This window comes from Somniosus microcephalus, chromosome 5 (assembly GCF_052327205.1).
Source record: "Somniosus microcephalus isolate GS21.2 chromosome 5, FLI_Smic_1.0, whole genome shotgun sequence".
Classification (NCBI taxonomy): domain Eukaryota; kingdom Metazoa; phylum Chordata; class Chondrichthyes; order Squaliformes; family Somniosidae; genus Somniosus; species Somniosus microcephalus.
Window position 1 is genome coordinate 221,084,069 of NC_140991.1, and position 15,476 is coordinate 221,099,544.

A 15,476-nucleotide genomic window follows, 5' to 3' on the forward strand; every position below is an offset into this window, starting at 1 on the left:
CTGCCTACATGTAGAAGGGTAGTGAGTAGTTGAGGTGGGGATGTGGGGGAAAGGAAATCTGAAGGCGGGATGAGTCTGGATGGTAGGTATTGGGAGTAATGGGTATTTGAGTATAGTTGGTAGTAGAGGGAAGGGGATAGTTTGGAGATGGCTAGCGATTGGTATGTGGGGTGGCAGTGGCCAGCAAATAGATGTGTGCATGTCCGGAACCTGGATTTAAACCTGGGCTTTGGAGTTTGAGGTGAAACGGTAGCCATTCAGGACTGAAATCAGAAAGCACTGTTCAAGGGCTGTGGAGCAAAGGCAGGTAAATGGAGTTGAGGTACAGATCAGCAATGATCTAATTGAATGGCGGAACAGATTTCAGGAGCTGAATGGCCAGGCACGAGTGTTGCCCATTAAAAGTAATGGAATGAGGTCTTTCTAGGTGTCACAAGATTGAGTGAGAGTGTGAGTGCACAATGTCCAGCTTGCTGATTAAGCTAGTGAAGGCATTATGTTTATATAACTAACAAAACTGAGGAATTATAAATGTACATATTGAACTTGTGGTAAGAACATGTCCAACATAAATCCAAGTATTTGAAACATACTGAGCTTTTAGTGGGCCATGTCTGCTTGTTTATCGTGTCAGTACCTGTTCGATTATCTGCTGTATGAGGAAATATATAACAGACATTTTATCAAAATACTGGAACAATTTTTAATAGGAAATTTTATCAATTGGATCCATCTTTCCCAAAGTTGAATGTCCTCACTAGAACACATGAGGGAAAGAAGCGTCACCTCTACATGGTTTCAAAGGAACTAAGAAATGTGCTTCTCCATAATAGTGAACGAATGAAGGTTGGTTGACCATTTTCTATTGCTTATTTGTCTTGAATTCTAACTTGTACTGTACTGGTAGACTTTGGGAATCATTGAACATTCTCATTTGTCAAGGCCTTTTCCTAATTTGTCATATTTTGATTGTCCTGGTCTACGACAGACAGTTTGTCAGATCAATCTTCAGACTTAAGACTCGCTTTTAAATAAATCTGCTTTTAAAGCCAATTTTCAGCTAGTGAAAACCCTTTTTAATGAATGTAAACTTAAAATACTCAGTGTTAAAGTTAGAAATAAGTTATTAGTGGAGTAAAGTGTAATATTGGCCAGCATTTTCCCCTAAAAGAAAAGTGAGTTTGGAGCGTGAGGGCAGTTAAATGGTTAAAAATGGGATTCCTGACCTGATCCCGTCCACTTCCAGTTTTGACGGGGGGGGGGGGGGCAAACAATCCGCTCCCAGGGGGCGGTACGTCAATTTAAATACTGTAATGAGGCTGGAAGCCTCTTTTTTTAACCTCCATTTTGTTTTTAACTGCATGTGGATGGGTTTCACACAATTTGTGAGGCCCTCAACCCACCTCCCTTGAGAAAATTACGGCCATTTTTTTTAAAGTTAAGGGGGTGAATATGATATGGCAAGCAGAATTGAAGTGTGTTAATGTTACTGTGATTTATATGGTTAATACAGGAATAAAGCTAGTCCTGAATTGAGTTAATTTATTGCTGTAGTTGTTTTTGCACAGCATCATGATGAGAGCTGAAAACTCAAGGAACTGGCTGGCCATGTTCAAATACCACCTATTCTGTGTGCCATTTGACCATGTATAAATTGTTATTTATATTTTATACTTTTTAAACACAAAACTTTCAAATCCATAAGCTGTGTCTTTGCTAATAGATTTTATGTAAGTGTCCAAATGTTCGAATTAGACATTCATGCCCCTCCACGACCATGTGTTAAATTCAAAATTCCTCCATGGCCTTGGTTCACCCTATCCCTTCAACCTTCTCCAACCCATTATTCCTTCCCAAATGTACCACTTCTTTGATTTCAATCTTCTTTCTCTTCCCCCACCCCCACACTCCTTTCACCCCTGTTGTTGATGGCAGAGTCTTCAACTGAGTCTGCTGTCTGGTACTCGCTCCCTAAACCTGTTCTCCCCCACCCCCCCCTTTTTTAAAAAAAACGAATTTCAAAACCATCTCTTCAACCCTTCGCTTACTGTCTTCTAATTTCTCTCGAGGTTCAACATCCATTTTATTTGTGTCTATTTGTGAAGCGTTTCTTCACATTCAAGGTGCTGTATAATTGTTACTACAAACTATGTTTTTAGACTTAAAAGAAAAGTTAAATGCTCAATTTATTAAAAAATATTTGGAGGGTGCTGTAATAAATTTGGTTTGTTCTCCTAGGTGATCAACACTGGAATTAAAGTTTTGAGTCGCAATAATGACGGGGAAGAGTTTGGCTGTGCCTTCAGATTAGCGCAAGAGGTAATATTAGCTTTGTCATATTTGCAGAATATCTGTGATACTATTTTTTCTTGGAGGGTTTAACATGTAAATAACTTGCTTTTAATATTTAGACGATTAACTTTGTAGTGCAATTTTTGTTGCACAAATTAGGTTTGTAACTAGAACAATAAATGATTTTTAAGATTGACTTACTAAAAATGAAGAGCTCATTGTCCTTTAAATCAGGCATATTCATATATACGATCTTGCAACTCATTACCGATGTAACCGTCTCTTGTGGAAAATCTCACATTTTGCAATTACCTGTGATGCCTGTAAGTGGCGCTGTGATCGGACTTTTCATCTCATCTGTAACATAACGCCAATTGTTTCAGTGAAGTTCCTGTAGGGACCTCATCTGTCTTTTCCCAAAAAAATAATTTAGCATATTTCTGGAATAAAAATTGTCACTTAAACAAAATAAAAATTCAAAATTGCATATTTTACAATAACATGATTACATCTATCCACTAAATTGTCTTTTGTGTTTTTTAATGCTTTCAAGTTTCTACTTTTAAAAGGCTTCAGCCTCTTCCAAAAACCTGGACTTGGACTATCGTAATACTGATATTTAAGAAGGGGGATAAAACATGTCCAGGGAATTATAGACCAGTCAGCTTAACATCGGTGGTAGGAAAAATAATGGAATCCCTATTTAAGGAGAAAATAGAAGAACATGTAGAAGCCAAAAATGTAATAATGAATAGTCAACATGGATTTCAAAAGGGAAAGTCTTGCTTGACCAACCTCATTGAATTTTTTGAAGAAGTAAAGAGAGAGTAGACTATGGTAATGCAGTAGATGTAATTTATCTGGATTTTCAAAAGGCCTTCGATAAGGTACCCCATAATAGACTGATTAACAAGGTCAGAGAATGCGGAGTCAGGGGACAAGTAGCAGAATGGATTGCTGGCTGGCTTCAGGACAGAAAGCAGAGAGTAGGGGTAGAGGGTAGCTAATCACAGTGGCAGAATGTGGGTAGTGGTGTTCCACAAGGATTAGTGCTGGGACCACTGCTGTTCACAATTTATATTAACGATTTAGACTTCGGAATCAACAACACAATTTCTAAATTTGCGGATGACACCAAATTGGAGGGGATAGTCAATACTGAGGAGGACTGCAACAAGTTACAGGAGGACATTAATAAACTTGCAGAATGGGCATATAATTGGCAAATGAAGTTCAACACAGATAAATGTGAGGTATTACATTTTGGTAGGAAACAATAGGGGGGTCACATCACTTGGAGGGTGCGAATCTAGGTGGGGTAGAGGAACAAAGGGATCTAGGAGTAAAATACACAAATCAGTAAAAAGTTGCGACACAAGTTAGCAAGGCCATAAAAAAGCAAACCAAGCATTCGGGCTTATTTCTAGAGGGATAGAATTGAAAAGTAGGGAAGTTATGCTAAACCTGTATCGAACCTTGGTTAGACCATACTTGGAGTACTGTGTACAGTTCTGGTCGCCATATTATAAAAAGGATATAGAGGCACTGGAGAGGGGGCAGAGAAGATTTACATGGATGATACCAGAAATGCGAGGGTATACATATCTGGAAAGGATTTCTCTTGAAAAAATAAGGCTGAGGGGTGACCTAATAGCAGTCTTTAAAATTATGAAAAATTTTGAGAGTGGATACATAGAGAATGTTTCCACTTGTGGGGAAGAGCATAACTAGAGGCCATCAATATAAGATAGACACCAAGAAATCATATTGGGAATTCAGAAGAAACTTCTTTACCCAAAGAATGGTGAGAATGTGGAACTCGCTACCACAAGGAGTGGTTGAAGTGAACAGTATAAATGCATTTAAGGGAAGGCTAGACAAGCATACGAGGGAGAAGGGAATAGAGGGTTATGCCGATAGATTTAGTTGCGGAAAGACGGGAGGAGACTCGTGTGGAGCATAAACGCCAGCATGGACTGGTTGGGCCGAATGGCCTGTTTCTGTGCCGTATATCCTATGTAATATATGTAGATATTTTTGCCCTGAATTATAATGTTAGCTGAATTTAGATTGTGCAGTCTCAGCATGTGCAATGTACATACTTACCAAGATGCATCAGTACCAGAACTGCTGGAATTTTTTTCTTGCTTCTGCATTACTTTCCAAAATCATTCAAAAAACTAAAGTATAAATTTCAGAAACTTTATTCAGGCAAAGTTAAAAGTGATTTTTTTTTCAAATTGCTGTTTTACGTGTGCATGTGAAAAATGAACAGTGCTGATTATGCACCTAGCTATTTTGTGTGCTAGAAACTTCAGAGAGTGCATTAAACTAAGACACACAAATATCTTCCCTCATCTTCATTTTGAGTTCATTTTTCAAAAAATAAATGAGTTGAATTTTGAAGCAAAGTGCCTCTAATTACCAAGATTGATGGTCATATTCACAGTTAGAAAATGTTAGTGTTCTACTAATTAATAACACCTGCCAGACAGTGAGTCAAGAGAAGCAGCCTTTAATGAGCTCCTGATTATCAACTGTTATAGTGACAAAATGTTATTGTCTAATTTGTGACACCTGTGAGACAATGTCTTTCTTCATCATAATTTAAGTTCTTTTAAACAAACAACAAATTTAGTTGAACTTTGATAGCTCTTTATCAGTTGTGATTTATAGGAACAGTAGTAGGCCAATCAGCACCTCAAGCCTGTTCTGCCATTCGATTAGATCATGGCTGATCTGTACGTCAACTCCATTTACTTGTCTTTGTTTCATGTCCCTTGATGCCCTTGCCTAACAAAAATTTATTGATCTCCGTCTTGAGAATTTCAATTGACCCAGCATTTGCAGCCTTTTGGGGGTGAGAGAGTTCCAGATTTCCACTACCCATTGTCTGAAAAATTGCACCTAAATGGACTTGCTGTAACTTTTTAAGATGATATCCCCTTGTTTTGGATTCCCCAACAGGGGAAATAATTTCTCTGTAACTACCCTATCTAATCGCTATCATTTTAAAGACCTTGATTGCATCACTCCACAACCTGCAAACTTAAGGGGATACAAACCAGGTTTATGCAACCTGTCATCATAATTTAACCTGTAAAGCCCAGGTATCGTTCTGGTGAATCTGTGCTGTACCCACTCCAAGGCCAGTATATATATTTCCTGAGGTTTGGTGTCCAAAAATGAACATAGTACTCCAGATGGGGTCTTGCTGATGGAAAGTTGAAAATTAGAATGTTTAGACTTTTGTTGCAGCTGAGAAAGAGGAAGAGAAACATATACAGAGATACATGTCCCTGAACCCATCATAAAACATTAAATTAATTGTTTGCAAAGATCCCTTCAAAAGTCACTAAACTAACTTTGCCAAACATGAGAACCTGCACCCAATGTCATGAAGCCCATGCCCTCCCTTCGGTGTTGCTGACACTCCAGGAGACTGCCAGTGAGTCAAACCTCACATTCTAACCACAGTTGTACCAAACTTCAGGTTTGCCTTCCACAGTTCTACTAATCCTTGGATATCCCCTTGTGTAGTGATGCCAGATCAATATCTTTATATAAATGACCTGGAGTTAGGAATCACAAGCACAATGGCAATGTTTGCAGATGATACAAAGTTAATGAAAATGGTCGATTCCGAAGCTGAACAGGATAAACTACAGGAGGATTTGAAATATACTTGGGAATTGGGCAGATAGGCAGCAGACGACATTCAGTGTAGAGAAACGCAAGTGCTTCAAATGGGGACAAAAACATCCAGGAAGAGACGATTACTTAAATGAAAAGAAAATGATGTGCATGGAAAAAGATCTGGAACACCTGATTGACAATAAATTGAAGCTCAGTCGCAGTGAGTAAAGTAAATAACATGTTGGGATATATTTAAAAGGCCGATATTGAGCTGAAATAGTAAGGTAATCCTGCCACTTTATAAATCATTGGTGCGACTGCACTTAAAATACTACTCTTAAATGTATCGAGGAATATTTTTTTAAAACAACTTTAAAAAAAAAAAAAAAAAAAAATTGCTTCATAAAATGCTGCCTGGTTGAGCTGGTTCATGGCAGATTTTACGTTCAGTGCTACACAAATGAGTTTGAGTGGAAACTTGAGAGGAAGAAAAAACCTCACAACTAGCTCAAATTGCACCCAAAGCGGAAACTCTACTCCCTAGTTCTCTTTGGTGTCTGTGATTTAACCCTGAAACCTAACCAAAGAAAGGAGGCTTTTGGTGTAAGGAAGATTGGAACCCACCCTTGGGGGTGCAAGGAGACTGTCCCAGAGAATCATCAATCCATATTACGCCTGAGGAAAACTGTGTAGCTGACATCCTGAATGTACCTATCTGGTTGAGGTGGATGCATCCAGCCTTAGCCCCTACCACCTCTTGCGTTTAACTCTTCAGATTGCTGCTGGTCAGTTGCATTGTTTTGATGTGATTGCACTATTGGGGCTGCAGAAGAGTTAACTTGTTAAGTGGCTATGACTTGCACATGTTTGATTTTCAAAATACTTGAGTTGATGCATGTCTATGATGTAACCATGTCACTCTTGTCTACAGACGCTTGGCTGGGGGTGTGGGGGGAAAGAGGTGGACATGACTTTTTTTGAATTTATAACTAAATAGAGACAAATTTTAGATAAGTTAGGCTCCATCAAGAATGTGTGTTGGAACCTTAGGCTTAGGAAATAAGATAAGACTGGATAAGCAGCAATTAAGTGTTTAAAACTATTAATAATGTGGATCTCACACTAAAATGACGCTAACACTTGATTTTTAGCATTGGGGTCTTGAGGAATTTTTTTGTGGATATACCGAATTCCCTAGAACGGCTGCTACTCATCACTGTAATTGTATTTAATTTTAACAAATCCATCCAAGACGCATGCTCCTGGAGTTAACCTTTAGCACTGCGTGAGCTACGCAGCTGTTGAGATGTAGAGCAGGAGCTTTCAAATTACAACCCATGGGCTACTTACAGCCTCCAAGCCCTGGCAGTGTGGCTCTCGAAGCCCAGACAGCACAGTTCTGTTTGCACTTATGCTTCTTATTTCATCCTATTTGAATTTTTTGGGGCATGGAGATTTGGAAAGGACTATTTGTAATGCTGTTGCCCCATTGGTGGATACATCCTAATCACAAAAATCTGTTAGCATCAGCAACCTGATGTTTAAATTAATGGGAGCATGGATTTAAAATGTCTTTATGTAGCTCTGAGGTTCCACTGTACACACTGGTCTACTAAGACACGAGGGGAACACCCCTAATGTAGGAGAACCTGTGATTATAATATCAGAAGGAAGATTCTGTTGTGTCCTGACATTAATTTCATTCAGACGCCGCCTGTAGGGGATCTCTGGCATCCAGCAACAGTGATGTCATCAAGCAGGCTAAACAGCCAGTCACATTGAAGAATTCTCACAGACTGCAAACCAGGATGTAAAAAGCACTGATTATCCTTAATTTTTTAATAATTTTACAGAGAGCGAAATAAAGATTGGGACATACACATGTGATTAAGGTCAAAGCTGAAATATCATAAACAAACTTTAAACAAAAATAATTTTTATTTTAAAAATCTAGAAATTTTTATCATAATGGAGAAATTTGACAATTCACAAATATAAAATTCGTTTTTCGGGGCCAGAGAGGTTGTTTAACATTAATTATGACTTAGTACGCTGATAAAAACCCAGTTGCACCTCATTCAACATGGCTTAACTTTTTTGAGGCTTTTTACAGTGAGATTAAAGTGTAAAAAGTGGAAGTTCACATCACTTCGTGATTTCTAAGATTTCCATCTGCGAGGACTTCAACAGCACAGCTTGTGGAGGAACAGGGTATCACTGACAGCAACTTCTGGATTTCCACGTTTAACTGCGCATGTGCGGACACCAGAGGTTGCTGTGAGTTCCACAGAGTAATGACTGCAAACGCTGACAGTTTCGCCGTCATTACAACTGCAAAATCTGGGCCATTATGTATTAGAAAGTAGATGCCTGTTCTTCAAAGTCAAATATAAGCAGCTAAAAGTGTAATTTTATGCTTCTTCAGGGTATTTATACTATAAATCCATTCATTAATGGAAGAATCATTAAGATTTCTGTTGAGGATGTTATGGTGCTGTTAACGCAAGAAAATCCATTCATTGGCAAACTTACAAGTGATCCACAGAAACAGGCCAAGAAGCTGAGTAAGTTACTATATTAGCATATTTTTAAATGAGAGGACAGCTCTTTTATTATGGCTGTAGGAATTAACTGTTACTTTTTTTTTAATATATGTGTAGCATGTTTTTGCTGCTGTGGCATATTACTTTTTCCATTTCTCACAGATATGGCATGTTTGTCTAATCATTGCCTATTGTATGTAAAATGGGCTACAGCTTGCAATATTAAAAATAAAATTTAGAAACTTAGTGTGGGAGAAAAAATACCAGGTGTTTGATCATGAGCTCACTCACTGCATCATACAATTCCCAGTATGTTTGCATCTGAAATAATCAAGTCAGCTGTGGTGATTTAATTTGCAGAATATGGTTAAAATCTGCAGGTACCATCAGCATTCTCTTTAAAGCTGTGCTTTTTTTCTCAGCAGCAAACAATAAATAAGTGAAGCCAGCAAATTGGGGAAAGAATTGTATGTATGCAAAACCTGCTGATGACCATTTCGCATGTTTGTTGCATACTGCTCATCTGACCTTCCCAGATCGCTCATCCTCAGCATATTAGATTTTGCTTCTCATTATTCATATGAGAATTAGTGGGGCTATTTAATAAGTTGTAGCAGTCCAAACCAGCACATTATGTTTAGGTGCAATGCTTATAGACACTAAATTGAAAAGAAAATGTAACTTTAATGAATAAAATACAAAGCAGTATGTATAGCATTGAGACATTTTTTCCACTTATCTTCACTTTACTGAATGTTGTGATTCATTCAGGTTGAGAGAGGGACTTGTAACTGGGAAAGGAAAGAGCATGAATTTTGAATGGAATGGAGACTGGCCTGTGACTTGGGATTTGTGCTCCATGTTGATATTTTGGTCTCTTGCAGAGTAGTGTTTGTGCAGTGTTTCACTTGTACTGAATAGCCACAGAAGTAATTTAATACAGTAAGCAGATGTGTCTTTTCACTGCACTAGAATTCTTGTTACTAAAGATGTAACGTGCTAAAACCTTTTTATATTTAACAGCCAATGAATTATTCAATAGAAAATTGAGATGTTTACTCCAATGGAGTTCACAAATAATCAAATAATGATTTCCCTTTTTATTAAAACAGATATGGGGAGCATTGTGCTGAAGTATGAACCAGATCCTTTGTAAGTTTCTTAATAAATTTTCTTAATAAATTACTTGTTTATTTTCACGCTCACTTTTAATTTTTTAATTAAACTTTTTAATTTGTTCAGTTGTCTCCCCTCCTTTACTGAAGGTGCTGACTCTTGCCGAGGTAGGGTTCCCTGTACACCAGCAGCAGCTCCAGTACCATGCCAAGTCACTATCCTTAATTAATAAGCATAGGCATGTGGTGGGCATCACATCAGAACCTAATCCTGTCTTCATCTGATGTTTAGCCATATACCTTTTCCCAGAGACTTGAAGCCAATTGTAGCTCGTCAGCTGTTGCCCTAACTGAAAGCAGCTACTTGGTACAGATCAAGAATTGAAAATGGGGTCTAGTGTCTGTATGGCTTAGTGCTTTAAAAAAAAAAAAAAAAAAAAAATTTTTTAATTCTTAGGCATCCTTAGTTTCCCTGAGGGGATTGAGTCATTTGTGTAGTGTGGGACTGAGTCACATGTAGGCCAGACCAGGTCAGGATGGCAGGTTCTCTTCTCTGGAGGACGTTAGTGAACCAGTTTGTTTTTACAACAATCCAGCAGCTTTCTTTGTCATTTCATTGTGTTAATCCACATTACTAAAGTCTCAACCTGTCATCCTGATGGAATTTGAAGTCATAACCTTAGGGTTGCGAGTTCAGTATGCTAACCACTAGACTACCATAATGTATTGCATAGTGCCTTTACCACTAGGCCATCAGGGGATCTTGGATATGTACTTTAGTGTTAAACACCAGTCTGTTGTTTTTAAATAAATTATTTCCCCCCAAAAATCTGTTCTCTACAAGTCAAATATATTAATCTAGCAGGAAAAAGATTGATTCTCAAATTAATTGAGATTAGGTATTGGCACCTGTTCCTGTTTTCCCAACCTCTTCCTACATCCTATCCATTACCAGCAACGCTTTCATCCATCTCTGAAATATTGTCTGCCTGCAGCTCCCTCCACCCCAGACCATTGCTGAGATTCTTGTCAGTGCATTTATCAGGAGGCTTGACTTCTCTGACACTGGTTTACTTTCTGTTGTCTGTTGTCCTTTCCATTATCATTGGCCATTCCTGCAGCCAATTGCGTTCCTGTCCTTGGGAAATCTCTCCCTAAAGCCACTTTCCACCCTGCTTTCAGATGTCTCCTTAAAATCTTTCTCTTTGACCATGCTTTTGCACCTTTCTATAACTCTTGTTTCTTTTCTTTCCTCCTTCTTGGTGGCCACCTTTCTGTAAAACATTGTCATGTACTCTACATGGAGTGCTGTGTTCTTGTCCATTCAGTATGGGGATATACCTGTTTCTTTTTAATTGTGGAACTATCCCTGCTGTAGACATTTAGAACAAATGTTCAGTAATGAATTATGGAAGAAAAATAATGATTATAGTTATGGCTGCCTTAATGATCAGTTGCTCCATTTGGTCATATTGAGTAGCCCTAACTCCTTTCATAAACGATATTGCTTTTACATGTCCATTTTGTGATTAACCACCTTCTCATTTGTTGCCACTAAAATGATATACTCCAAAGGTATGTGGGGGATAAATAAATTCCATTCAAAGAATGGGGAAGATTGTTTGAAGGCAGGTAATTTTTACCTTTTTCAGCTGTTAACTAACTAGGAATTTGTGTGCTGGTCTTTAAATGATAGCTTTCCCATGGATAGAAATGGTGAGCTGTTTATTTGGGAAATAAATAATTCTGGGTGTTTCTCCCCTCTTTCACCGCCTACCCCGCCCCCCGACAGACAAATAAGTAACTTACTGACTTCATTCTGAATATTTACTTTCTGTTCTCTTCTTCCCACCTCCCACCCACACTTGTATTTACAGAAACATTGACGGTCCAAAGTGCCCTATTGTACTGTGTGGCTGGAGGGGAAAGAATTCAATCCGTGCCTTTGTCGCTCGGAATGAGCGTTTCCATTACCTACGAATGTTGGGAGTAGAGGTTTTCAGAGACAAGAGTAAGGGTGAAGAATCAGACAGTGTGGCTGTAAATACTGAGAAAAATGAGGAACCAATGGAAGAAGGGGAATTGAATGTACAGAGAGAGGCTGAAAAGTTGAAAGAAGATTCTGAAATACTACAAGAATCTGAAGAAAAATGCAGAGAGATCCTGGGGGCCACAGAAGAATGTGAACGACATCAAGAACATGTAGAGCATGCCAAGATGGAAAGTAATGATACAAAAGGAATGCCAGAATCTACCGATACATGTTCAAGAATTGAAAGATGTGATGGTGCTGAAGTGGCATGTCCTGATGCAAATAAATCTAAGGTTTTGACTTTTTAAAAAATTTCAAACATGGACTCTGATGGATTGCAGCACAAGTAATCTTGTGACTAAGCGTTGGATATCCAGTGCTGCCAAGCTGTTTCAGGAGGAAAGTATAACTTAATCACAATTCACACTTCAATATTTCATGTGACCTTTAGTTACGAGATGTTTAGACTTGAAAAATTATTTGATCACACATTATCAGGAAGCAAAAATCAACCACCTTCTGATTTGAATATCATCTTTTCTGTAAAGGTATCTTGGCCATTTGCCAGGCATTTTCTTCATGGAAAAAATATGAAGCAAGTATATTCATGGTTTTTGGCAGCGGTGGGGGGGGGGAGGAGGTGGGAAGAGTTGTATCACTTTCATGATGACTTAATTCATCAGTGATGAAGAATTTCAACACCATTCATATGATTAAGTTGCGCCTTTGCAAATAGTTTGACAACCCATTCTCATGAAGAAAATCATCTTTTAAAATGGGCATTTCTAAGTTTGTACTGTAACCTGTTTGGTGCCATTTTTGTTAATGCTTCTATTTGAGCATTTTTAAAACTTTTTTGTGAATCCCTTCTTTGAAAGGTGATTTAAAGTTTTTACAGTTGCATTTATAAACCTGAAGTGCTAACTTTATTTTAAAGCATCCTAAGTTTTAGGGTAATTTTCACCATTGCCACTTTGACGGTAAACTGGTGGAGCCGATCGGCCACCCATTATAGAGCCCACCTGATTCTCTACCAGTTTACTGCCCAAGTGAAGAAGGTGATTACCCCCTTAAATTCAGAAAAATTATCTTCTTTTCAAAATCTGTGGATGTACCAAAGGGAACTGTTCCACGTTTGTATTGAACATGGTTACAAATGTGAGGACATCTGGTTTTCAGTCAAGGTACCATATTTTGCCCAATAAAAGGCACTGAATTTTGCATGTTTGGTATGTTGACTTTATTTTCTATCCTTTTTTTGTACGTGCAAAGTTCCTGGTGGATATAAATCAGTTGAATCTTGCTGTGATGGAAACCCTGCCAATGTGCAACAGTAATGATCTTCGAGACTGCAATCCCAAGTTCCTTCTCGAAGAAGTCTATTCATTTTGTGCAAACACTGTCTGCATGGTGGCTGCTGGAAGTTGTCATTTACATCAAAGTTGGAACCATGTATGTGCTTTGTTTACATCAGGCATCTGAACATGGAAGTGTGCTGGCTGGGTTAGGGCAGTGCAGTATTGAAGAAAAGAGTAGTCCTCATGTTCAGAGTTGTGTTTGAGATGGGGGAGAAAGATAGATTTGTTGGATCCAAGTTTATGAGCAAAGCTGTTTTGATTAATCTCTTGTGTTGTGATATCGTGGAGTGGGTGAGAAACTGTCCTGGAACTTTCTTTTTGGAGAATGTGATAGGGGCCAAAATTAAAATTGAAAGAGAAAATTTTGTACAATAATTAGTGCGTAACGAAAGTTAATTGATGGGGAAAAAAACTAAACAACTCGAGGAAGAAAATTGACAAACTTTAAGTCTGTAACATGGACAAACGCACACAACGGTCATTGTATTACAGGAAACTTTGTGCTATCCGGCACCCACGGGACCGAGCTACTGCCGTTGCCTCAAAACTTCCGGATAGACCAGCGTCAATGTTATCAGATAGGAGCTTTTCATCTCTGTATCTGACAACAAAGACTGTTGCTTAGCAACAGCTTGTCAGCACTCGGCCCGTGGCTTGGAAGCGTCGCTGAAGCTGTTGCTAAGATACAGAGACGCTTTCTAGAGCCTGCCGTATCTGACCACAAACACTGTTGCTCAGCAACAGCTTGTAAACACTCGGCCCAGTAGCTTGGAAGCATCTCTGAAGCTGTTGCTAAGCTACAAAGACGCTTTCCAGAGCCTGCCTGTGAAAAGAATGCTAGGAGAAGAAAAAAAACCTAACCAAAACAGCTGCTGATTTCTGCCGTTAGATCGAAGTTGCTGGACATTCAACCTCCGGATAGCACAAAGTTTCCTGTATAATGACCTAAATAGTTTTAACTACATGTGTGATGCAAGACTGGCTCACAATTGACAACGAATAGTCAAGATACAAACAAAAATACCATAAACTGATCTATATGTTGATACAGCTTTACATCAACAGTATAATTGTGATAACGTTTTAAAATCTTTAATGAATAAATTGTTCAAATTTGACTAACTATCATCTAGAGGTGTGTATACATATATTTATTTGATACAGGTCCTTGTATGTTTATAACATGACTTACCTACCACTTACAAAGCTTGCTTAAGATGTAAGTAACTTGGTTCTTCCCCTCTGAAAACCTGTTCCTCTCCATTATTTACTTTTCTGGTTGATCTACCATGGTGTACACAGTGTAGGGGGTGGCGTGTGCGCCCAGTCAGCTTCACCTCTGACTGCCCCTTTGAGTGGTTCGAATCGCTCCCACACCCCTGGGTGCTAGACACCGGACTTGGGTACAGGCGGTGATACAGAAAATTGAGTAGACAAGTGGTTTGGTGTAAGAAAACCAAAATGTTATTTAAAAGCAGAATACAACAATCTTATGAAAATTTACTGGTATGAAATACAAGCATAAAACAATTACACTTATATGGGAATGGGGAACACACGGCACATCGAGGGAAAACAACTACACTAACAATCCCCTTATCCTTATCCCACCCCCTATACCTAACTAGATTAAGCTATGAGGGGCCAGGAATTCATGCTCACCAATCCAAAACCTGTTGCTTTAACGGTTGCGAGTTTTTGAGGTCTGTTCTTGCTGTCCTTTGGGGTACCCCGTCGCCACGTGGTCTCGGAGCGTGGCGCTGAAGTTGTTGATGCGAAGCACCCTCTTCCTCAGCTACCATCGTCGTCTCGTCGCGATGGGTTTTCTTCTCCCTCGGGCGGCCGTCGGCGGTAATGTTACGGTCGGGGGTCGATTGGCGGTTTTACCGCTTAGATGATCTTACTAACCAAGCTTCGAACGCCAGTTTATTCGTCACGGGCGCTGCCACCCACTCTTCGAATGCCAGCTTATTCTCACTGTCCATGCATGCGACGCCAACTTATTCACCAAACGCCAGCTTATAACTAGGCGTTTGATTTTTCCCAATGCTTCTTTCGCTGCCCTTCTCTGCTCTTATCGGTTTACCTTCCTCGTCTCGTCTCGTCTGCCCGTTTGTGGCCTGTGTGTCCTGTTTGGTTTTGAACTCTGGTCTCGTTCTCCTGCGTTTGGCCCCGGTGTAATGGGCGTCCTTGGTTGTTGAGCGGTGTGGGGAGCGAGAAGAGAGCCCGCCACGAGGCCAGGGCGCGAGTACGAGCGGCAGCAGGCCAAAAGCCAAACGATGAGAGCAGGAGCAAGAGAGAGAGCTTGTCACTGATGGGCCTACAATTATACCCGTTCTTCAACTCCTTATCTGCGCGCCAAATCAGGTCAGTCCATTGTTTAACTTTTGGCGGGCTTGTTTAAATGATTACAGCCATTTATTTTAAAGACATGTAGAGTGGTTGTCTCCGGGTCTAATGGCCCTGATGTCCTGGTTGTTTTGTCATGGATAAGGCTTGA

General features: G+C 39.3%; 1 protein-coding gene across 1 annotated transcript in view; it reads left to right on the forward strand.

Moving 5' to 3' along the window:
- The window catches only part of nsun2 (NOP2/Sun RNA methyltransferase 2), a 48,169-nt gene extending 35,330 nt beyond the window's left edge, over positions 1–12,839 (forward strand). Inside the window, exons 15-19 of the mRNA XM_085988710.1 lie at positions 711–846; positions 2,239–2,319; positions 8,354–8,492; positions 9,584–9,623; positions 11,464–12,839. Coding sequence (XP_085844836.1) covers positions 711–846; positions 2,239–2,319; positions 8,354–8,492; positions 9,584–9,623; positions 11,464–11,926 — 859 coding nt within the window. The 3' untranslated portion in view covers positions 11,927–12,839. The remainder of the gene's footprint in view (positions 1–710; positions 847–2,238; positions 2,320–8,353; positions 8,493–9,583; positions 9,624–11,463) is intronic.
- Positions 12,840–15,476: the final 2,637 nt, after the last annotated feature.